At 51.0% G+C, this 22,980-nt stretch overlaps 1 protein-coding gene and 1 long non-coding RNA gene across 5 annotated transcripts; one reads left to right on the top strand and one right to left on the bottom strand.

Moving 5' to 3' along the window:
* Positions 1–958: 958 nt before the first annotated feature.
* Positions 959–21,098, bottom strand: TEX36 (testis expressed 36). 4 transcript variants are annotated; one of them, XM_051833538.2, is made up of 6 exons: positions 20,907–21,080; positions 15,427–15,676; positions 14,061–14,192; positions 13,431–13,511; positions 9,547–9,795; positions 959–1,204 (listed from the first exon to the last, which is right to left on the bottom strand). In XM_051833538.2, exons 3-6 carry the CDS (start codon positions 14,172–14,174, stop codon positions 1,055–1,057), a joined length of 594 nt encoding a protein of 197 aa, XP_051689498.2. In that variant the 5' UTR covers positions 14,175–14,192; positions 15,427–15,676; positions 20,907–21,080; the 3' UTR covers positions 959–1,054. The 4 variants fall into 4 exon arrangements, with proteins under 4 accessions (XP_051689498.2, XP_008273046.2, XP_008273047.2 ...); XM_008274824.4 differs by lacking the exon at positions 15,427–15,676 and having other exon boundaries at positions 20,907–21,098; XM_008274825.4 differs by lacking the exons at positions 13,431–13,511; positions 15,427–15,676 and having other exon boundaries at positions 20,907–21,098.
* LOC100340350 (uncharacterized) lies at positions 21,094–21,875 on the top strand. The gene is made up of 2 exons (XR_519865.4): positions 21,094–21,226; positions 21,577–21,875. It is a non-coding gene; the product is annotated as an uncharacterized lncRNA (long non-coding RNA).
* The last annotated feature ends 1,105 nt before the right edge of the window (positions 21,876–22,980 follow it).

Here is a 22,980-nt window from a genome sequence, read left to right as displayed (position 1 = left end):
TGCCGCCGCCGGCTGGGTTTGCTGTCTGACAGATATGCCAGCCCGGATGCACCGGGAGCAAGGCTGGGGCTCATGGCTGCTCACCTGGCTGCTCACTGCTGAACCAGGGCCCAGGGTCATCGAACAATGAGGAAACACATGGGGCAGTTGGGCCTTCCTCAGGCAGGCTGGGCCCTGGGTGGTGTGGCTACTCTGCTGGTCCCGACGGGCTGGGCCAATCAGGAGGGAGAGTGTGTGGTGCAGGTGCTGGCCGGGGAGGGCTAGGCCTATCAGGGACTGAGCTGGAACTAGTGCAGGTTCCAGCAGCGAACATTATCCGCTTCAGAGCGAATGATTGTGATCAGAGACGTGGAGCCCTCTGATGGCTGACAAAGGCCAAGCCCTCTTCCTTTCTTTTTTTTTTTTTTTTTAATAACAGTAGCTGTTTTTAAAACATTTTTTGTTCTTTAAAATCTGTTTCTTTATTTATTACTATGTGTTTGAAAGGTGAGAGACAGAGACAGACCCAGAGAGACCTTCCATCCGCAGGGCCAGGCCAGACCAGAGCTGGCAGTCTGGAACTCAGGACCTGCCACGTGGGGCGGCAGGGACCCAGCTGCTTGAGCCATCACCACTGCCTCCCGGGCGTTGGCAGAAAACTGGAATTGGACGCAGGACCAGGGCTTGAACCCAGGCACGTGATATGGGATGCAGGCATCCAAAGCGGTGTCGTAATCGCTACGCAAAGTGCCCTCCTCCGCAACTGCTTCTCTTTAAGACCTGGGAGGTCTCGGATACCAGGCCTTGCTTGCAGTAGAACATTTCCTCCTGAGGAACAGGGAGACTCCTGTAGGATTACGCCGAGGCCTCTGCACCCTCTTTTGAAGCCCCAGTGGTATTTGTTAGAGGTGGACTGGCCATGCCACTCACGGCTGATACCAGTCATGGAATCCCAGACAAAAATCATCAATAGCAGAAGAGCACGTAGGATGGCTTTATTGTAAAATCATCAACAGCAGAGAGAATATTTAAGATGTGTTCCCCAGCGGAGAAGGCTGAACTCGGCTGGGATCACTCACAGCACGGCAGCGTGGAGTGTGGACCATGAGCAGAGCTGTTCTCTCTGCTGGGAGCAGAGGCGTTCCTCTGCCAACGAGGCTGGCCCGTCAGTGAGCAGGTGTGTAGAAACCGTCGTCCTTGGGGCTGGCCATTCAGGCATGAGCTCCTGTTTGGGCAGGAAGAGGAGAAGGGAAGAAGATAGGATTGGCGCTCTTGCGCCTGTATGACCCAACGTAAGGACTTGCAAATCAGTGGGACTTCTGTTAGGAGACAGTGTAGCATTTGGGGCTCTTTTGGTTACTCTGCAGAACTCACACGCTGCACCCAAGTAATCCAACAACTTCCTAGCACCGTCATCAAGCATCTGAGTTACAGTCGTGGTCATGGCGTTGACCCAGCGAGTCAAGCTCTGACGGCACTGATTGGTCGTGAAGTAATTGGGGTTTCGTGTCGGTGCATCTGTAACCTGTTTTCTTCAACACTGTGTGGTACATGAGAGGTTTCATTTGTTGCGATGGGTACTCATAAAGGCAGCATACGACGTGTCACGCACAGTGTGAAGGAGCACAGTGGCTGCCCCGAGAGCAGGCCTGGAAGGCAGGGTCTCCACCAAGCCTCAAAGCCCAGTGCAGAGCTAAGGGGGTTCCCCTCACATCCCTGGCTCCCACCACCATGCTAGCACCAAAGATTGTGGGTGGCAGCAAAGAGCCCAGAGAAGAAAATTGATTCTGCTTGCTTGTTTTATGGTTCTTGGGGTGTTACCATAACAGCATGGATTCTTCCCGAACTCTGCAGAACATATGGGAAGCCTATACTTAGATTATCATTTCAAGGCCTTCCTCCCCCATAGCCATCTCCCCCCTCCCCCCACGAATCCTCAATATGGGATCAATTCTGGGGTTGAAAAAACCAAGTTGAATGGGGTGAAATGTCCCAGTTCCGAACTTGGGAGTCACCACCGGCCAGCAAACTGCAGCGTGGACATTGTCCTGGAACGGCTGTCGGGTCAGCAGTGGCAGGAGATGCGTCCCCAGAACTAAAGACAGCCACGAGATGCTCCAAACAAAAAGAAGGCGCAAGGCAATCTAAATCACAGTCGTGAATGTCAAAACAGACCACATGGAAGCTGCTTCTCTGTCTAAAAATAGACAGCATTTAGGAGCTGGTTCCCTCTCGGAAATCATCACTCTGCTCTTTCAACCGTGTTTCTGGGAGCCTTTGGATACGATTTCTGCAAACGTGTATTAGCGACTCAGTAGTTAGGCAGGGACCTCCTACATGTACAGTAAGCAACCAACGCTTCCCGGTGTTATTCTAGAAGGGACACTAGGCAGCGCCTCTCCAAAACCTCATTACTAAGCCGTCAGCTGCTCTAAGTCATTTCTTTCCAGGATGGCAAAAGTCCAAGTCGAATTCATTACAACAGAAGACAAAATCTATAAACACCTGCATGTAATTGATTAGTAAGTGGGGGTCACTTGCACTGGCGGCTTGTTTACTCCTCTGTTCAAAGCAACATGCTCAAACAGAGAGCCAACAAGGGCAACTCATTGACAGGGTGCCAACCTGTTAAAGATTTTATTTTCATAAAATGATTGCTTATATTTGGGGCTTCTACGCTGGTGTCCCCAGACCTACACCTCCATTAAAGTGCCCAGTCCTGGGGCGGCGTTGTGGTGCAGTGGGTTAGGCTGCCATCTGCAATGCCGGATGCTGATTCAAGTCCTGGCTGCTTCACTTCCGACCTGGCTCTCTGCTAGTGTCCTGAAAAAGCAGTGGAAGATGGTCCAAGTGCTTGGACCCCTGCACCCACAAGGGACACCCAGTTGGAGTTTCTGGCTCCTGGCTTCAGCCTGGCCCAGCACTGACCATTGCGGCCATCAGGGGAAGCAGAGGATGGAGTAGAGGATGGGAGATCTCCCTGTCTCTCTAGCCCTGACTTTCAAAATAAATAAGTAAATACTTTAAAACATAAAGCTATTCCTTCCCTGTTCTACGCTGAAGCTCTGCTGAGATTGAGGAGAAAAACTGGGGCTGGCTGAGGCGACGAGTGGACGAGTGGACGAGTGGACGAGTGGCCGCTCGCAAACATGCGGGGATCTCTGATTTCACAAACCCAGGCAGACCTCGGACAAGAAGTCCTTGGGAGGTGGTGAGGTGCGGCGGGAACTGAACCCCCTGGCTTGTGCGTTTCCCACTGTGTGGACTTGCGGATCCCCTCTGTCTACACTGAGTGATCCTGATGTTCCAAGTGACAGGTGACAGGTAGGGGCCCGTGACGCACAGGTCAGATGTGTGGCAAATGTGTTCAGGTTTGCTCCCAGGGTGTTGAGTGGAGGGAGTGAATTTGGGAAGAGAGGGAGCCCAGGGTATCTGGTTGGGTTATTTAGAGACGTTCCCTGCCAGGGTGGGTCCTCCTCTCATCCCCAGTGTCAAGCAGTGAGCTGGGTCCAAGGCAGTGGCAGAGCGATTGTTGGAAGGCGGCGGCAGGACCGGGTGCCAGGAAAGTAGCAACAGGCAGCCTGGGAGCCCCTCCCTGAAGAAGGAGCTGGTGCCCACACTGGGCAGCCCCTCCTGCCTCTCACCCAGCCTCCCAACCCCCCGTCCCACACACACGGCTCGCAGGGGAGTTACCAGCCACCCTCGGGAGGCCACAGGAGCATCGAGCCCAGAGCCGCGCGCTGCTCGCACTCTGCCGCAAGGCCAGACAGACTTGGCAGTGTCTCGGGAAGCAGGGTGATGGAGGAGAGTAGCAAGGCATGGGAGCAAGCAAAGTTGGTGTCAGACAGAACTGATCATTGCACCCCCAAACAAAAGCCAGATGGTGACCTTGGACATGAAAGTGATGTTTGGAGACAGGAAGACCTCGGTAGACTGAGAAAGCAGAATGGACCATCGATGGTCATGTGGTGTGCTGGACGCTGAAGTCCAGGGATTCCCCCTAGGAAACCAGCGCGAGCAGACGAGCTGATGGAAACATAAAGGAAGACGGAAGGCCAGACGTGTCGGTCTCCATGCAAGGAGACTTCTAGAAGAAAAGGAAAGAATGAAGGGCAGAAAGTAATCAAAAAAGTAATTGGAGAAAAATTTCCACAGCAAAAACACAAAATTGGAAATTACAAGACACAGATCCTGACAGTGACACCCCACGCAGTTCATGCGTTTTCATATCTTGGAAATGTCAGCCTTGATTAGCAGATTCACAGACCAGAAGGACTCCAGGATAAGTCTGTGGCCAGAGGAGCAAACCCCACACACACAGTGCGTGTAGAATGGGTAAAATCCGAACAAGGCCTGTGCAGAGCCACTGCACGTTCCCTGGTGGCGATGTTCACGGTGGGCCGGACCTGCGTCACACTGCTGCACTGCTCAGCGAAGTCCACTGTCCAGATGTATTCAGGCCCCAAATCCATAGCTCTTATCATATGCAGATTACACTGGGTGGGTCAGCCCTCAGCATGTGACCCCTTATAAAAGGGACTGAACACATGCTGGGGAGAGAGACTGCAAAATATGAGAGGGGCCCCAACCCCAACCCCTGCTGGCCCTGGAGGCACAGGGGCCGCACGCCTGGAATGCGGCCATCTGGCTGTCCTCCAGCCACAAGGACCTGGACTCTGCCACAACCAGCAAGGCTGGAAGTGGACAGCAGGCCCAGGTGAGCATGAAGCCAGCTGAACACGCTGCTGTCAGCCCGTGAGGCCCCGAGCAGAGGCTGCACCCCGACATCAGACCTGTAGTCAGCTAAAAACAGCGCGGCTCTGGGTCACCCCATTTGCAGTCGCTTGTTAAACAGCAATAGCACGCGGGTGTGCGGTTTCCCTGCCGTTATGCCCTCTGTGTAATTTTTTTTACAACTTTCTACGACCCTGTAGATATTTTCGGGAAAAAAACTAAGTGATTTAGAAGGGAGATTGCACATCCTTCACAAATATACATAGATCAGCCAAGGAAATTGACTGGGTATTAAACCAAAAGAATATTTTCAAATTTTCAGTAACCAGGATTCAAGCAAATCTTTTTTTTTTAATCACTGACCACAATGCAGAAAACATTGGCAACAAAAAATGACAAGGAAAGAATGAATTTTAAAATGCACTTCTTAACAGTTCTTGCGCCAGCAAAGAAAACAAGCTGTTTAAAAGTAAGCACCAGCCTGGGATGTGTATATATACACAAAGTGCTATCGGCAAGAAGTAGGCTTAATTCCATTTACAAAGTAAACAGGAAAGACGGAAAGTAATTGAGTTACACTTTCAACCTTGAGTAGCTAGAAAAAGAAAATCTCTGTAAGCCCAAGAATGGAATCGGCAAACGTGACGCATAAATTGATGAGATCGAAAGAAGAGCAACAATATTGTGGAGTGCTGGAGACAGCAGCAGCCCGAGGACCACATGGGCATGTCAGAGGGTGGGACGAGGCAGGAGTCCACAGCCTCGAAGGGAATAATGATATTAAACATGAAAAAAAAAACCCTATATAAAACAAATATTTTCCTCTAAAGATAAAAATGAACAAGAGTAGAAAAAAGAGAAAGACAAGTACCTTTCAGCCCCCAAGATCCATAAAGGAAATAGAAAAGATTTTCAAATGAGGGGAAGCGGGAAGGGCAGACACTAGTGTGCAGGTGCAAGGTGCGGCTGCAGAGGAAGGATCCCACCCGGTGTCCTGCGCGGCTCCCAGCCGTGCGTTCCCGGGTTCAGCGGAGGCGGAAGAGGCTTTTAATGTCCTCACCACAAAGAGAAGATAAACGTCTGGGGCTGGACCAGCTGCTCTCCCTGGCTTGCTTATTACACCACGCGCCTGTGTATGGAAACTGCACTGAACTCTACGAATATGGACGATGAGCACGTGACCATTGCCATAAGTCAACGCTGTGCAGGACTGAAAGAGAAGAAAAAGAAGAAGCTGTTCCAGGATCTGCCCCTGAGAACGCACCTGCTCCGGGAGCTTTTGTGGTGAGTGGAGGGAAGAAAAAAGCTGCCTCCAGTCGAAGCTGGGCCGGGAAGCGAAAGTTCAGAAACAAACAGGCAGAGGTACCACATTTGCATATCAAGTCTGGAATCTGTCAGAAGATGGAATCTGTCAGGAGACGCCGCAGCCACCTCCAGTTTGTCCCAGGACACCAGAAGTTCTCTGCGGGGCCCTCTATGTAACAGCAGACCCCTCTTCTCATTTTATGATCCTTGTCACGAACTCCACGTTGTGTGATATTAACACACCCACCCTGCTTTTTTAAAAAGGCTATGTGTGTGCATGCATGTAATTTTACATACGAAGCAAACATGGTAAAATTTGAAAATTGTTAAATCTAAAAGAGTGGAAAATTCATTAATATACTTATTGCATTAACAGATTCACGTAGAGAATGTGTAAGATCCTTTCGATAAATGCCAACACATTGACAGCTGTCATGCAGCCTCCTAACATACATAAAAAGCAAGGATTACAACATGAAGTCTTAGAACTACTCGCGAATCTCAAACAAAGGAAGGCTTGAGCAAGGCATGGAAGCCAGAAGCCACTGAATAAAAGATTTGTTCCTTTTACTCCAGAAACATATGCAGGGCTGAAAGATGGTAAGAATCACTCCAATAACCAAAGCAAGATGTCAGTTATGGGGGAAATTATGGGAGAGTAGGCATATGAGAATTCTACTTGTCACTTTGCGTTTCTGTAAACTTAAAATCTCTCTGTGAAATAGTCCATTAGCTGAAATATACCTTCACATATACAAAACAGTGCAAATGATTAAATACCACAAACAAACCAATAGAAAAATTAGTGAAAGAGACAGTTCACAGCTGAAAAAAAAAAAAAGGTACAAATGGCTTTCCAATAGCTATGCAGACACGCACAATGGAAGCATCGCAAATTCCAACAGAATGGCATTTTCGGACTTCTTGGAAAATGTGAAGTTCGATAATGCAAGGGCATGAGTGAGCAGGTGTGTCTGTACCTGAAGTATTAGTGAGAGTATGAGCGCGGGCACAGCCTCTTTCAGAAAAAATAACAAAGTGAATTTAAAATCCACATCCTCTTTAATTGGACAGGTTTGTTTTCTTGAGCTGGCCACATAGAAGTGCTCATAGCTCAGTGTGAATATTTATCATTAAAGATGTTTATTTCAGACTGTTTGTAATAGGAAAGGGCCTGACAAATGACCCTCAAAGGACTCCAGAAACTGTGTGGCACACCCATGTGATAAAACACCAGGAGCCACGCTCTTAAACAAGGAACTGGGACAGTGAGGGCCCACGCAGAATCACTCCCCAGACACATTTGTAAGTGTCCTCTGTGGGGAAGGAATTGGGGGCGGAGAGAGGGACATGGGGGCGGGGAGGAAGGGGTGGGGGACAGAGAGGGAGAGAGGAACAGGAGAGGGACAGAGAGAGAGGGAGAGAGAGAGGAGAACGGGAGAGGGAGAGAGAGAGGGAGAGAGAGAGGGATTCTACGTGTTCTGTGCCCAGCTACCTGAAGAAGGACACGCACAAAATGTGTCAAGACAGTTATTCAGGGGAGAGAAAATGAAGACAGAATCAGGGAAGTGAGGAAAATCCTTTTTCACTGAATTTTGTCTTCTTTAAAAATGTCCCCATGTACATACATATCAGAAAAATATAGTAGGGGCTTAAGACAAAGCCCCTGGGTAACAGAGTGTGAGCTCATTTGTCTGACACCTGCACCAGCATCTGGATTCCTGGACTACGCCTTTATACCTGCAGATCTGGCCAGTGCACAGAGGACCAGGGGATACAAGTCTTAGAAATGACGTAGAGTTCTCCATTCGCTAATGGTTATTTGCACAGAAATCCAGAAGAGACTCACTGAAAGCTTATTGAAACTTTATTTTTATTAGAATATTTATTTATTTATTAGAAATGTAGCCAGGTGACCACATACATGGGTACTTCCAAAAGGTCATGGGAAATGGAATGAAAAGATAGCCAAGCTCGCCAGTACTTAGAGAAACGCCAGGGAAGAGAATAACAGGACACCTTTTTTTGTCCTTTCCTGGCCTTAAGTGTCCAAGAGTGACACAGGAGGGTCAGTCATTAATACTGGAGCGGAACACGCTGCCCAACCCAGCACTAACCAGCTGCCTTTCCAGTGTGCGCCAGAGCCGCACGCAAACACACGCCCGGAGAGGCCGATCGGACTCACTGTACAGCACCAGGCTGGACAGCAAAAAATTAGAAGTGGGTATAGCCTCCACCTGCAGTGTTGACATCCCATATGGGCACTGGTTCAAGTCCCGGCTGCTCCACTTCCAATCCAGCTCTCTGCTATGGCCTGGGAAAACAGTGGAAGATGGCCCAGGTCCTTGGGCCCCTGCACCCACATAGGAGACCTGGAAGAAGCTCCCGGCTCCTGGCTTCCTATCAGCCTAGCTCTGGCTGTTGCAGCCATTTGGGGAGTGAACCAGTGGGTGGAAGACTTCTTTCTTTGTCTCTCCCTCTTACTGTCTGAAACTCTACCTCTCAAATAAATAAATAAATCTTTTTTAGAAATTAGAAACAAATGCCCCTTAGAAGAAGATGATTTTCTTTAAAAATTTACTTATTTATTTGAAAAACAAAGCAACAAAGAGAGAAGTTGAGAGAGAGAGAGAGAGAGAGAGAGAGAGATTCACTCCCCCAAATGGCCACAATATCCAGGGCAGGCCCAGGCTGAAGCCAGGAGCCAAGATTCCATCAAGGTCTCCCACATGGGTGGCAGGAGCCCAAGCACCCGGACCATCCTCCACCGCCTTCTCAGGAGCACTGGAACACGGCCGGACTAGAAGGGGAGCAGTCAGGACTGGAACCAGCGCTCAGATGTGGAACGCCAGCATTGGGGTGCCAGAGTCACAGGCCGCGGTCTAGCCCACTGCACCACAATCAGTCTAACCCACCGCACCACAACGCTGTCCCAGCAGCTAGTCTTTGAAGTAAGATGTATCTGTATCTGGAAACACGATTTAACAGTTTTTTTTTTTTAATCAGTCTATTCATTCTGACAATGTAAAACTAAAAGATACATTATTAAACATCAAGAGGAAGTTATAGAATGTTGTTACTGTGTGACATAATTCTTATTCAAAACTTTCTGTATTTATGCACACATACATGACTGTAAACACTGAGAACAAAAACAAGTAGTGAGCGGACAGGATAAGGGTAGGAGATGAGGAACTTTTGCTTTCCTGTATTTGAAACTTCAAAATAAAAATATCTCCATATATGAAATATGAGGTTTTTAAAAGTCCCCCAAAAGCAAATATAGCAATCTTAAAGGTGCATTTACACACATGTGTCATTGCACACATATTTATTTTATAAGGATTTGAGAGATTTTTCGACCTTACTAAAATCATAAAAGTATTTCAGAGATTAAATGGCAGTGCTGGGCCAGGAAGTAAACGCTCTTAGTGTCTGGAGAAATTCCAGTGCTACAAAACCCAGAAGAGTCTTTTGGGAGGATCATGGCTCCAGGAGAACAATATTTTGGTGGACAGCAAACCTTACTTTTGGTTTCTTTCTCAAAACCTTTGGGTAGCTGTGCTCAGGAATAAATCGGCAGGTGCTCCAGACCTCTGCGTAACATCTGGGAAAGCGCCTGAACCGCGGGTCCACCCTGGCCTCCTTGTACACGTAGGATATCTGGTTGTTTGAAAAGCCATCGAGACAAGATGGAACGTAGTCGCTCGCCCAAAGATTGAAATTTCTAGAAACATGTTGCCTTTTATCTGGGGAGATCTTCTTCCGTCCCAGGCCCTGGGGAAGAACAGGGAGGAGGTTAGAGGGGAAATGGTCAACATCCCAAGTTCCGAGGTCTTTATGGAAACCAGTGACACGACACGGACACGTTTTAATGCTCCCTTCCAGGATCTCTAGTGACAAGTTGCTGAAGGCTCGAACTTGATGCTCACAGCGTGCTGGGGGCCAGCTCAGAGGCCGAGAGCAGTGAGCACACCAAGGCAGCCATTCCATGCCGACAAATGGCAAACACCACCGAGAAAATAAAACAGCCATGGATTGTATGCAGAAAGATATGGCATTAGGGGCCGGCTCTACCGTGCAGAGGGTCAAGCTGCTGTCTACGGTACCAACATCCCAAATCAGTGCCTGTTCAAGTCCCAGTTGCTCCATTTCCATTCCGGCTCCCTGCTAATGGCCTGGGAAAGCAGTGGAAGATGGTTCAAGTGCTTGGGGCTCTGCACCCACGTGGGAGACTCGGAACAAAGTCCTGTCTCCCGGCCAGGAACTCAATCCAGGTCTCTCATGTGGGTGGCAGGAAGCCAATCACTTTAGCCATCGCCACTGCCCCCCAGCGTCTGCGTCAGCAGGAAGCCAGAGGCAAGAGCAGCAGCCAGGTTCTAATCCGGGTGTTCTGATGTGGGATGTGGACTCAACTGCCAGGCCAGAACCATGACCCCATAACCTTTTTAAAGATTCATGAAACAGTGTTAAAACTATTCGTATAAAAGGACAACAAATCTTTACAATTCAAGAAGTAGAACTCACAGATCACATTCAAAAAAGTTACTCTAGGGAGCTGGCACTGTGGCCTAGCGGGCAAAGCCGCCACCTGCATCGCCGGCATCCCCACTGCTCCAAGTCCCATCCAGCTCCCTGCTAATGACCTGGGAAAAGCAGAGGAGGACAGCTCAAGGGTCTGGGCCCGCCCCCCATGTAGGAGGCCCAGATGAAGCTCCTGGCTCCTGGTTTCAGCCTGGCCCAGCACTTGCTGTTGTAGCCATCCGGGGAATGAAACAGGGGATGGAAGAGCTCTCTCTGTGGGTGTCCCTCCCTCTCTCTGTCGCTATGGCTTTTGAAATAAATAGATAACTCTTTAAAAAGAAAAAGAAAGAGAAAAAGAGAAAGAAAGAAATAAAAGTTACTATAACCCATAAAACTAGATATTAGGACAGATAGATGATCTTTACAACTTCTAACAGTATAGGAAGTTCAAAACATTTTAAACTTTTTGTTTAAAAAAAGGAAATTAAAAATTAAATCATATACTATTTGGAAGCAAATAATAAGACCTTAATTAGAGATACCTTTGGGAAAGAAAACCAATCTGAAGAATATGGTTTTAATGAGTTCATTAACAAAAACAATTGCAAGGATATGAACTAAGCATTCAATTGAAAAAAGAAAAAAAGAGCTAAAGGAAAACAAGATAAAGTATTCTGAGAGATACCATGCCAGTAAATTTGAAAAGAATTAGACAAATTTGGGGCAAACACATATGAGGTAAATCTACCCCAAAAGAGGCAGAAATTTTATATGGATTAATTGAGAGAGAACTAAGAAAGGTGTACAAAAATGCCTCTAACGTAGACACCAAACCCAGGACATTTCCCGGGAAACGTTATCTAACCTTTGCTAAACTGGAAATACAAGTGTTAGCTCAACTATTGCTGAGCCAGCCTCCCGTGCTTCCTAGGACACTGCCATGACCCTGGTCAAAGAGGCGTGGCATGGTCCCGCTTGTGTCGCCATCATGATACACATTTACATGTGCGTGTGAGTGGCGGAACTTCTCGGGCGGCACTCACCCGGCCATCCTCAGGAACGACTCGCCAATGTGAGATCGCAAGGACGGAAAACGAGGGTGCGAATCTTATGTTTCATTTTACGTAATTCTGTGTCATTTGAGCCTCTTAAAGGACGTAGGTTACTTTGGTCGCTTAGAAACCAGCACTGCACCTTGCATTTGAGAGACAGGCTGGGCGGACACTGTGGTTCTATATTCAACACTCGTCGGAGGCAAACTGGTTTTCAGGGGGAGCCTCTTTGATTTCGTTACGGCCTTGCAGCCTGTTGGAAAGGGCAGCAGGGGCCAGGTGTTGGATTTTACTAATTCTCAGCTTCCTCTTCTCTGAAGTGGGGGTGATAGGAGCAATTCACCCATGGGTTGTTGTAGGATTAAATGAGATAATAGCACAAAATATTGGTCAAGAGCAAACACTTCCTGATTGATGGGGGTTACTGCTATCATCATCATCGTCATAACCACAGACTTCCAGGCTTCCGGATCCTCAGAGCTCTGCTGGTTGCCCCTCACCCCGAGAGAGGCCACCCCATAGCTGATTTGCCCACAGTTATTGAACACTGGATATAGGGGTCATTCAAATTGAGATGGATATGAGAGTAAAATACAAACTGGATTTTCTTTAAAAAAGTATTTAGGCCGGCGCCGCAGCTCAATAGGCTAATCCTCCGCCTGTGGCTGGCATACCGGGTTCTAGTCCCAGTCAGGGTGCTGGATTCTGTCCCGGTTGCCCCTCTTCCAGGCCATCTCTCTGCTGTGGCCCAGGAGTGCAGTGGAGGATGGCCCAAGTGCTTGGGCCCTGCACCCGCATGGGAGACCAGGAGAACCACCTGGCTCCTGGCTTCTGATCAGCGTGGTGTGCCTGCCGCAGCGGCCATTGGAGGGTGAACCAACGGTAAAGGAAGACCTTTCTCCCTGTCTCTCTCTCTCACTGTCCACTCTGCCTGTCCAAAAAAAAAAAAAAAAGTATTTAAAGAGATTTCTCATCTAGAGTTAGGGCTGGGCAAAGCCAAATTCAGGAGCCAAGAACTCTATCCAAGTCTCCCACACGGGGAGCAGGGACTCAACTACCTGAGCTACCACCTGCTGCTGCCCGGGGTGCAGGTTAGCAGGAAGCTGGAATCCAGGGCACAGCTGGAGCCTGGCCCAGGCGCTGGTATGGGATGCGGTATCCTGGGTGGTGTGTTAGCTACTTTGGCAAAAAGCAGACTCCAGACTGAATTTTGAAGATTTAGTTTGGAAAGAGGAACACAGAAGATCTCATTGATAATTTTTATATTGATTACTTGTTGAATTGATAATTTGGGTGACTATTTGATTGCTAGATTAGTTTTACTTAGTGTGGCCACTAGAACATTTTAAATCCCTTTTGCAGCTTGCATTAGGTTCCTACTGCACAATGCTGTGCATGCTAACGAGAGCCAGCAGAGTTGATATTCTCCAGTGACAGGGAACTTGCCGCCTCCAGACAAAGGCAGTTTTTCAGAATTCCTGTCCTACCTAAAATCCCCCCAGCCTAGCCCTTCCTCCGAGGTCCTGGCTCTGCCATCCAGAGACCCTTCCTCCACAACAGGTCTTCACAAGAAAGCTCACAGAAGAGAAAGTCATAGAAAGGCCCCTGACATCCACGCAAACCCACACGGAGGCTGGGCAGACTTGGAGAGCTGCACAGGACTTCCGGAGCTTGGAGTGCTTTCTCTGGAAACTGTTAGGAGTCTTGTCCCAGACTTCGCTCTGTTTTGACCTTGATCCAGTTTTGGGGTCAGCCCTCTGTCTTCACCCCATCTCAGAAAGCCAAGGCCCTGATGCTGCTCCCCCACCCCCACTTTATTCAGAGAGAAACACTCACGGAGTCAAGGTAGTTTCCGGAATTCTCAAAAATGTGCCGGTTGTCGTGCATGGAGAAGGGGAAGCTGTTGTTTGTTGCTTGCTGGAAGAGATGAAAAGGCTACGTCAGGAGCCCAGAGGAAGCCGCCACATGCAGCCCAGTGCTGGAGCACACAGCGCAGGACGTGACCACGCAGGTGGCCACGCCAACTGTCTGAAAGTCAGCCGCGCCGCCTTTCAAAATGCCCCGTTTGGAGGCGAGGACGGAACAGTAAACAGCCTCATAACCCAGATGCTGGAGAGGACTGCTGGGCCGGGTCAGCCTGCTTCTTCATCCAACCAACAGGACCCCAGAAGCCCAAGGCCAGGGCCGCAGGCTCAGCCTGGCAGGTGTGCGGTCAACGCCGGTTTCCCTGGCACACCCCTGGAGGGGCCGGGGAGGGGGCTGCGCATGGTGCCATTTACAAAGGAGTCTGACCAGGAGCAGCTCCGCTGTGCAGAGCTGGGGGCTTGAGCTGGGGACAGCACTGGCCTGCAGGGTCCAGGGCTGGAAGACGAACAGGTCCTGGTGGGGAGAATTGGCTGGAAATGCTGAGAGTGCCACCTGCAGAGTGCAGAGGGGCAGGGAACTCGGGCAGAGCCCGGGACTCACCTTCTCCCGGACCTTGTAGATGGGCGGCAGCCTCCCCTCCACCTGCCGAGCCGCCTGGGCACAAAGGGGCTCCTTTAACGTAGCTCGTGTGATGGATTCCGGGGTCTTCTGCATGAGTCCGACGTGAGGGAACTGGAAAACAGCACCGGCCTTGATTAAAACCAGACGCACGTGCGTCTATAAGCCAAGTATCAGGGCTTCCTCCATAAAGGGATTAAAATGCAATTTGGGTGCTTCTGGCATGCAATGGAAATGGCATAATTTTTTGTAATTTTCGAATATTCCTTCCAAGGCAGAAACCCCCGTCATGGCCCAGAGCCACCACGGCCGGTTGTTTCCAGTTACGGGGCCCACCCCCGCAGCCTGGAGCTGGAAACGGTTCAAGGCCTGGGGAGGAAGACAAGGCCATCGGAGAGTGCGTGCGTGGACAGACGGAGACGGCAGAGGTGACGTCTGATGGCTTCCTTCTGCTCAGGGACCTCGGGGTCCAGGCCGAGGATCCAGCCCGGGTCACAGGGTCAGACTGTGAGTACACAGGGGCAGGGGAGGAGGGGGGCCCACCGGAAAGGAAAGGTGGGGAAAGGGAGAGGCCTAGGAGGGGGAAGGAGAGGGCAGAAAGGTATGGAGGGGGAAAGTGGGACCAAGAGAGATTATTCGGGGGTGCCCTGGGTTCTCGCTACACAAGGAAAAAGGACTGGGCAGAGCGAGGTAGTCCAGACCAGGGCCTCAGCCCACCCCACAGGCGCTCTGGACATGCGCTGGGGCGAGGGAGCCGGCTGTGTGCACACAAACCGATTCGTCATGGGATGGGTACCTGGGATTCCCCCAGAGAGGCGAGGCTTGGAGGAGCAGCTGTGCTCACCGAGGAGTCCCCTCAGGGGACAGCGAGCAGCCCGGCCTGAGCCCTCCCCTCCTGCAGGGAGCGATGGCTGGCCCTGCATGGCCTCCGCAGCTCACCCCAACTGTATTGAATGGCACCTCTCAAAAGACACCCCAACAAAATGGCCTTGGAAACAGGGATCTCCAGGCATAGACAAGCAAGACAAGGCCTGACTGTCCCTGGGAGAACATTCCCACAAGGGGACAGGGAGAGAGGCATCACACAGTGGTTGGGATCCAAGCTTTCAATTCAGAGCTCCCGAGCCCAGCGCCAGCCTCCTCTCCCACTGGGTGAGCCTCATCTGGAAAGCCTACCTCGGTCTCTTTAGCTGTAAAAGGGAAATGATAACTCTCCCTGATGAGGAAGACCTGATTCGAGGAGAAACCGCAGGCCCCCAGAGAGTGTGCAAAGCTGCTGTTCACAGCCGTCTCCTCCCTCACCCCTAAACCTACGGCCAGGCCTCAGGCCGGTCCCCTTCCTTCTCACTTGGAGTCTTTGACCTTGGCCCGCGTTTCAATCCTCTCTCTCTCCATTCCTCCTCCAGCCACAGTGGAGCTGTATACTCAGGTGGCCTTTGAGTAATGTCCTCCTAAGTGGCACTAGCCAGTTACCATGCCTGTGACAAGGTGAGGCGCTCATGCTATACACATGGGGGCTGGGGGAGGCATTCCCTGTAGCCGGGAGAGTCAGCGGGCTGGAAGCCACATGGCCACGGGTGCATCTTTTCAGTGCAGCGCTGAGTGGGAAAAAGAGGAAGAAAGAGAGTAAGATCTATAGCCCAGTGGTATTCATGTAAATAAGTAATCCATGCACATAAAATAATACATAATTTACAGGCACGCATTCAAGTGGCGGCGCTCCCGTTAAAGGCGTTTGAAGGGCTGCCTGGGAACGGGGAGGGTGGAACGGAGCTGGGGGAAGGAAACCTCCAGGCTTTGTGGCGTGGACCCTGCAAGGGCGGCAGGAAGCGGCCCCGGCCTCCAGGGAGGGGGCCTGGACGGAGGAAGACCATCCCCCGCGGCTTTGCGCCATTTGGAGTGTGTTTGCCATGTTGTCTTTTCTTCCACAATAAAAAAAAATAAGTGTTTGTTTCTTGTTAGAGCTGTAATACATATTCCCGCTTTTAAAAACTCAAACCACAGAGGAAAACTTGGGGAAGGAAGTAAAACTCCCCCAGAGTCTCAGCCCTCTTTCTCCTTAACCCCTGGGTGGCCGTCCTCGCTGCACGAATGTGCACCCTGCTGCGTCCCTGTGATTGTGCATGGATAAGATCATTTTTATGAACTGACTTCTAGAAATTTAATAGTAACTCTGGTTGTCTTCTCCCTCCCCTTCTTGTTATCCCCCAACTGCCACCCCAGCTGACAATGTGAGCCACTGGGGCCGACGTTGTTGTGTAACGGGCTGAGTGCCGCAGTGCCAGCATCCCACTGGGCACCGGTTCACGTCCCGGCTGCTCCACTTCCAATCCAGCTTCCTGCAAATGCGCCTGGGAAAGCAATGGAAGATGGCCTAAGTCCTTGGGCCCCTCCACCCACGTGGGAGGCCCAGATGAGGCTCCTGGCTCCTGGCTTTTGGCCTGGCCCAGCCCCTGCCGTTGCAGCCATTTAGGGAGTGAACCAGTGGATGGAAGAGCGCTCTCTCTCTCTCTCTCTCTCTCTCTTTCTGTCTCTCCCTCTCACTCTGACTTTCAAATAAAATAAAATAGATCTTTTTAAAAAATGTGAACCACCAAGCCCTTGTGATCAATTTGCATGACTCCTCAGGGCATTCCCAGTACATCACCAGCACTGGATCATTCCTCACTTAATGACACACCCTGGGAAGCTGTCAAGGTCTGCCTATATATTTCTAAGCCACTCTGCATTCTATTTTTAAAACGTGTTTAAACAGGGGCCAGCATTGTGGTGCAGCAGATTAAACCACCACCTGTCACACCAGCATCCCATATGGGCTGCGGTTGGAGCCCCAGCTGCTGCCGCACTTCTGACCCCAGCTCCCTGCTGAGGCTCTTGGCAAAGCAACAGAAGATGGTCCAGGTGCTTTGGCCTCTGCACCCATGTGGGAGACGAGGATGGAGTTCCTGGCTCCTGGCTTCGGCTGGGGAGTGAACTGGCAGATGGAAAATGGATCTCTGTCTCTAATAAAAAATAAAATAAACCTTTAAAATAAGTTTTTAAACACATTTTAGATTTTCTATTTATTAATTTTAATTTTATATGAAAGACAGAGAGAGAGAGAGAGGGAGAGAGAGAGAGAGAGAGATCTTCCATCCAATCCCCCGGTTCCCTCCGCAATTTCCCTCAACAGCCAGGACTGGACCAGGCCAAAGGCAAGAACCAAAACTCGTTCCATGCGGGCGGCAGAGACCAGGCTGCCTGAGCCATCCCTGGTGCCTCTCAGGGTGCGCGTGAGCAGGAAGCTGGATCGGAAGCAGAGGACTCTGATGGGGCTGGTGTCCGACAGCCTCTGAGCCAAGCACTTGCCCCTACACAGTCATGTTTTGAAGGTAAATGTGAACAACACAGAGGGCCCCAGGCTCTACACTTCTCCCTTTGCCCTTCTCCCAGCGCCGTTGGGTCAATCCGGCTCCCTGGAGGAGGCAGGCCGGGGTGGGGAGGCGCTCTGACCCCAGGAGAGGTGCTCTCCCCGGCTCGGGGACAACCAGCTTGAGCTCATTTGTATTCTGCCAGTCTATGGGCTAGATTGCTGTAAAAAAAAAATGGCTCTAGCATTTTAATTTCACTCCTTTAAAATATATATTTAATGGCTATAACATGATAGCTGTGAAATAAACCCTTCTGTTAGATATTGTAACCGTGAAATATAGCTTTTTAACTAGTTGGCGATGAAATTTTTGCTGCGCTCCATCACTCAGTGACTGAAATATTAAACAGGAAGGTGAAGATGTGTGGGAAAAGCCTTTTTCCCATCTGGCCGCAGCCGGGTCCCAAGCAGCAAGGGTGTAACGACGGGCACTTCTACCAGGTAAAGGTTGTAACGACCGGCAGTCTACCGCGTCCTCCCACGCGGCCTCCCCTGACCCAAAGCCAGCGATCTCTTTAATTCCCCAACTCCTCCGCAAGTTACCCTAGGAAACCTCACCAGCAGCACCTATCTGCTTCCAGGTGACGCAGGAGGCTGCAGCCCTAGGCTCGCATCCCGTCTCGGGGACTCTTCCTCTCCACCTAAGCCCCGTGCTGGCCGCATCGCGAAATGCTCATTGTCCTTCCCCTCAGGACAACCCCGACTTCATTTGGAGTGGCAGTGGGGGTGCTTAAAATATACCCCCCCCCCGACTCCCTTGCAGCTGAATTGGCCGTGTGGCCCAATGAGACGGAAGCAGATGGGGCTGGGCTCCTGGGGAAGCTTTGTTTGCTCAATGAAAAGGGGTACACGGACCAGACAGGGGTCTTATTCCAGGGAACCCTCAGGGTGGAGGCAGCACTCCTCTCACGGTCCAGCCTGGGCTGGGGGCATGGCTCTACACTAAGCTTAGCAGAACACAAGGCTGGACTGAGGCTGGACCCCCGATGCCTTCTATGAGCAGCCATGCCAGTCTCTTGGTTTCTTATCTTAGAAATAAGATGATTAAGATGCGACAGCTAGCTTTAAAAAATATACATTTTATTTATTTATTTGAGAGGTAGCAATACAGACAGAGAGAGGAAGAAACAGAGAGAGAGGTCTTCCATCTGCTGTTCACTCCCCAAATGGCCGCAACGGCCAGAGCTGAGCCAATCTGAAGCCAGGAGCCAGGAGCTTCCTCCGGGTCTCCCACAAAGGCGCAGGGGCTCAGTCAAATGCAATTGTGACACACAGGTGATAGAAAGACAGGAAGCCACTTGGTCTGAGAAGCTTATGTTTTTCTATTTGCAGACGATTTCCAGTGCGTATCTGACCCTGTTTCCCATTTTACTTTGGCTGCCGGGGAACTCGGACTCAACTCTGATGCCCCTGTATCTACCACGTGGGCCACTGTGGCATACAAGTTTGTGCTCTTCATTTCCCAGTCTTACCCGCTTATTCCAAAGTACATTTCAACTGGCTACAAATTCTTATTTTATGTCTACTTCAGTGTAGACATGTTATTTATTTAGTGTCTATATTTTAGTTTAATTTCCCACCTACTACTTTAAATCTTTGAGTAATGAAAACCTTTGTATGCTAAAAATCTTTGTGTACGTATGTTTTACTTTGTAAGTACTGCACGGGTCCTGTGAGCTCTTGCTTTACTCTGAGCACTTTTGAATGAATGATCTCCTTAATCCCTACCCTGGTACTCTAAACTTGGTACCCCGTGTCCCCATTTTACAGGTAAAGAAACTGAGACTTAGAAAGGCTAAGCTATTTAGCTGAGGTTTTGTTAAAGTGAATATATTCAGTTTTTTAAAATCTTCAAATCCAAATTTTCTAAGGTCTTTCTGTGCTTGCTTTACACAATTTTAAAAATATTTTTTGGCCGGCACCGTGGCTCACTAGGCTAATCCTCTGCCTTGCGGCACCGGCACACCAGGTTCTAGTCCCAGTCGGGGCGCCGGATTCTGTCCTGGTTGCCCCTCTTCCAGGCCAGCTCTCTGCTATGGCCAGGGAGTGCAGTGGAGAATGGCCCAAGTGCTTGGGCCCTGCACCCCATGGGAGACCAGGAGAAGCACCTGGCTCCTGGCTCCTGCCATCAGATCAGCGCGGTGCGCTGGCCGCAGCGCGCCGGCCACAGCGGCCATTGGAGGGTGAACCAACGACAAAGGAAGACCTTTCTCTCTGTCTCTCTCTCTCACTGTCCACTCTGCCTGTGGAAAAAAAAAAATATTTTTCATTTACTTATTTGAAGAAGGAGAGAGAGAGAGAGAGAGAGATCCCATCTGCTGGCTCACTCCAAATATTTGCAACAGCCAGGACTGGACGGGGCTAAAGCCTGGAACTGGGCACTCAACCCAGGTCTCCCACATGGGTGGCAGGGACCAAGGACCTGAGCCATCGCCGCTGCCTCCCAGGAGCTCTGTTAACAGGAAGCCGAAGCTAGGAGCTGGAGTGGGACTCAAACCCAGGTAGATTCGCAGGTGGGACCTGAGGGCTTAATCAGCATCTTAACCAGTAGGCCAAACGTCCACTCCCTAGACAAAAATTGTTGCAGTTTTCTGCGTCTTGCTGCCCCAGCACAGGCCACCGGCAGCCTGTCTGCGTTCGCCTCTCGCGCTGAGCGTCAGGGAGGATGCAGGCTACAGTCTGCCCCGGGGGAGTCCCCCTTGACCTTCCTTGTGTGAATGAACTGTGGAAATTCAGGAAGGGAAAGGACTTGTCAGCCTGTGGGATGTGCACGAGAGCAAGCAAAGGGAAGTGCCTGGCCACACAGCCACGCGCGGGACACACCCTGCCGGGCTTGGAAGGCAACACCCAAAGACAGAGGCGTGGCGAAGAGCCTCGAGCTGGAAAGGGAAAGTTCCTGAAAGACGGAGACGAGCGGGAAGCTTTCTCAGCCGCTGCCCTCCCCAGGCTGCTGGGCAGAGGACGTCAGATTGTGAGGCAGCAGGGATCTGTTTAGGGTTCCTCACGCACTCATTCCTCCAACAGCTACTTACGGAGTGCCTCCTGTGTGCCCCACCCAATTCCGGGCACTGGGAATCCCCCCATGAACAGAAAAGACCAAGAGCCTAGCCCTCCAGCAGGGGAGACGGGGTGCCCACAGCACCCCAGTAACACCAGGCGTCGGCAGAGAAACAAGAGCTAAAGGAGGGCAGGCAGCGACCACCCCGGCCAGCGTCCACATGGCTCCGGTGCGCGGAACACGCCCCTAGCACTGCTTCCTTCCGTCCTCCAGGAATGCAGGGGGTCCCGCCCCACAGAGGAGGCCCTGGAAGGGGTTTGCTCAAGGCCACGCTGCAGAAGCCCGGCAGCAGCATCCGAACTCAGTTCTGTGCCCTCAAGCCTGTGGACCGAAAAGCACCAACAGGCACCATCTTTCTTACCCATCTCCCGTCCTCGTCCAGGGGCGGGTTGAAGCGTCTCCCCTTGGCCATTGTCTCCAGGAAGCCGCAGGGGGCTGGGGTGGGCTCGCTCTCCTCTCCGAGGCGTCAGAAGCTCTACACACCTGGGGAGCCCCTGATCTCCAGGTCTCAGCCCCCACCAGGCGGGGAAGCCAAGTGCCCACTGTGCTGACGGAATGGGAGCGCACATCACAATGGGTGGGGCCTCTTCCAAGTCCTCCTGGGAGTCCATGCATGGTCCCAAGGCATGGGGCAGAGGCCCCTCCATCCCAGCCGAGCAAGCCCAGGATCAGGACTGACAGGTGAGAACAAGATTATGTTGAGCAATGACAAACCTTTTTGTACCCTCTAAACCCTTGAACCAGTAATACTGGAGTGGATGTTCCCATGGCAACCATCTGTCCCAACCCCTTTGTTTTCAGAAAAGTAAATTGCATCCCTGGCTGGGGATGACCTTGATCTTGTCCGGGAGCCACACCTCCTACCACCTCCTCACGCGGCAGCTTCTCGGTCCCAGCTCAGACCCCACTGTGGGACTCACAGGTGCTCCCTCTTCCTGGTACTGCACAGAGGCCACAAGGAAGAGACATGCAGAAATCATCGTTGTGCGCAGGTGCTGTGCTGAGCACTTCCACGTGTTTTTCTCTTACAGGTTCTCCATGACAACCTGCAACAAGGACAAACGAGGAAGCAAGGATCCCACGGCCGACGGGTGGGGCACCAGCACTGAAGCCAAGGTCGTGGGACAACTCCAGACTCCTGAGTCTTTCCCAGGGCCACCTGGCCTCCCCGAGGCTGCTCCTGGAATCTGGCCTCTCTCCCTGAGCCTGGACGCCGGTCCTGCCTCACTTCTGCTCACTAATGCACTCTCTGCCTCCTCCTCCTTTTAAATGCACTGGCTCAACCATGCCCTTGGCGATTCCCTATAAAGATAAGAGCACATTTCTACAGGATCTGTCTGACTCTCTTTTGCTAACAAATTGTGTCTTCAACCCCATCATCTCCCACTCAGCTCCTTGGATGTTCTAGCCAGAGTTGCTATGGTAATCATATGGCCCTTCTCCGGTCCCCAGAAAGAGGCTCCTGGACGTGATGCTAGAAGTACATCCTCTTGCAGCTGTGATGTCAAAAGCTACAGAGGGGGCTGGTGCTGTGGCGCAGTAGGTTAAAGCCCTGGCCTGCAGTGCTGGCATCCCATATGGGCACTGGTTCGAGATCCAGCTGCTCTACTTCAGATCCAGCTCTCTGCTATGGCCTGGGAAAGCAGTAGAGGATGGCCTAAGTCCTTTGGCCCCTGTACCCGCATGGGAGACCAGGAAGAAGCACCTGGCTCCTGGCTTTGGATCAGCACAGCTCCGGCCTTTGCAGCCATTTGGGGAGTGGACCATCAGATGGAAGACCTCTCTCTCTGCCTCTCCTTCTCTCTGTGTGTGTAACTCTGACTTTCAAATAAATAAATAAATCTTAAAAAAAAAAAAAGCCACATGGTGGGGCCGACACTGTGGCATAGTGGGTTAAGCTGCCACCTGCAGCACCAGCATCCCACATGGGTGTTGGTTCGAGTCCTAGCTGCTCCACTTCCTGCTAATATGCCTAGGAAAGCAGTGGAGGATGGCCCAAGTCCCTGGACCCTTGTACCCACATGGGAGACCCAGAAGAAGCTGCTGACTCCTGACTTCAACCTGGTTCCAGGGAGTGAAACAGCAGTTTTTCAAATAAATAAAGTAGATGTTTGTCTTGTTTTGTTTTAAGCCACATGGTGATGAGGGAGGAGGGAGGATGGCAGCAGCCCATCTCGGCGCTGGGGAGCCACTATGCCAGCTCTCAACAAGCGATCTATTATGTGAGTAATAAACCCTCCTAGGGTGGCTTCTACCTGCTGATAGACTTAGTGCACCTGACACAGTGTCTCTTCAGTTTTACCAGGTATTTCTGTCTGTTCTCCAATTCTGCAGCACAGATGGGTACTCCTGCCAGCCTCCCAAGAGCCCTGTTGTGCCACAGTCTTGCCAAGATTTGGTATATGAACTGGGATCAAGTTTGGCTGGGATAGCCC

The sequence above is a fragment of the Oryctolagus cuniculus genome, chromosome 15, assembly GCF_964237555.1.
Source record: "Oryctolagus cuniculus chromosome 15, mOryCun1.1, whole genome shotgun sequence".
Lineage (NCBI taxonomy): Eukaryota > Metazoa > Chordata > Mammalia > Lagomorpha > Leporidae > Oryctolagus > Oryctolagus cuniculus.
This window is presented reverse-complemented; position numbering and strand designations above follow the sequence as displayed.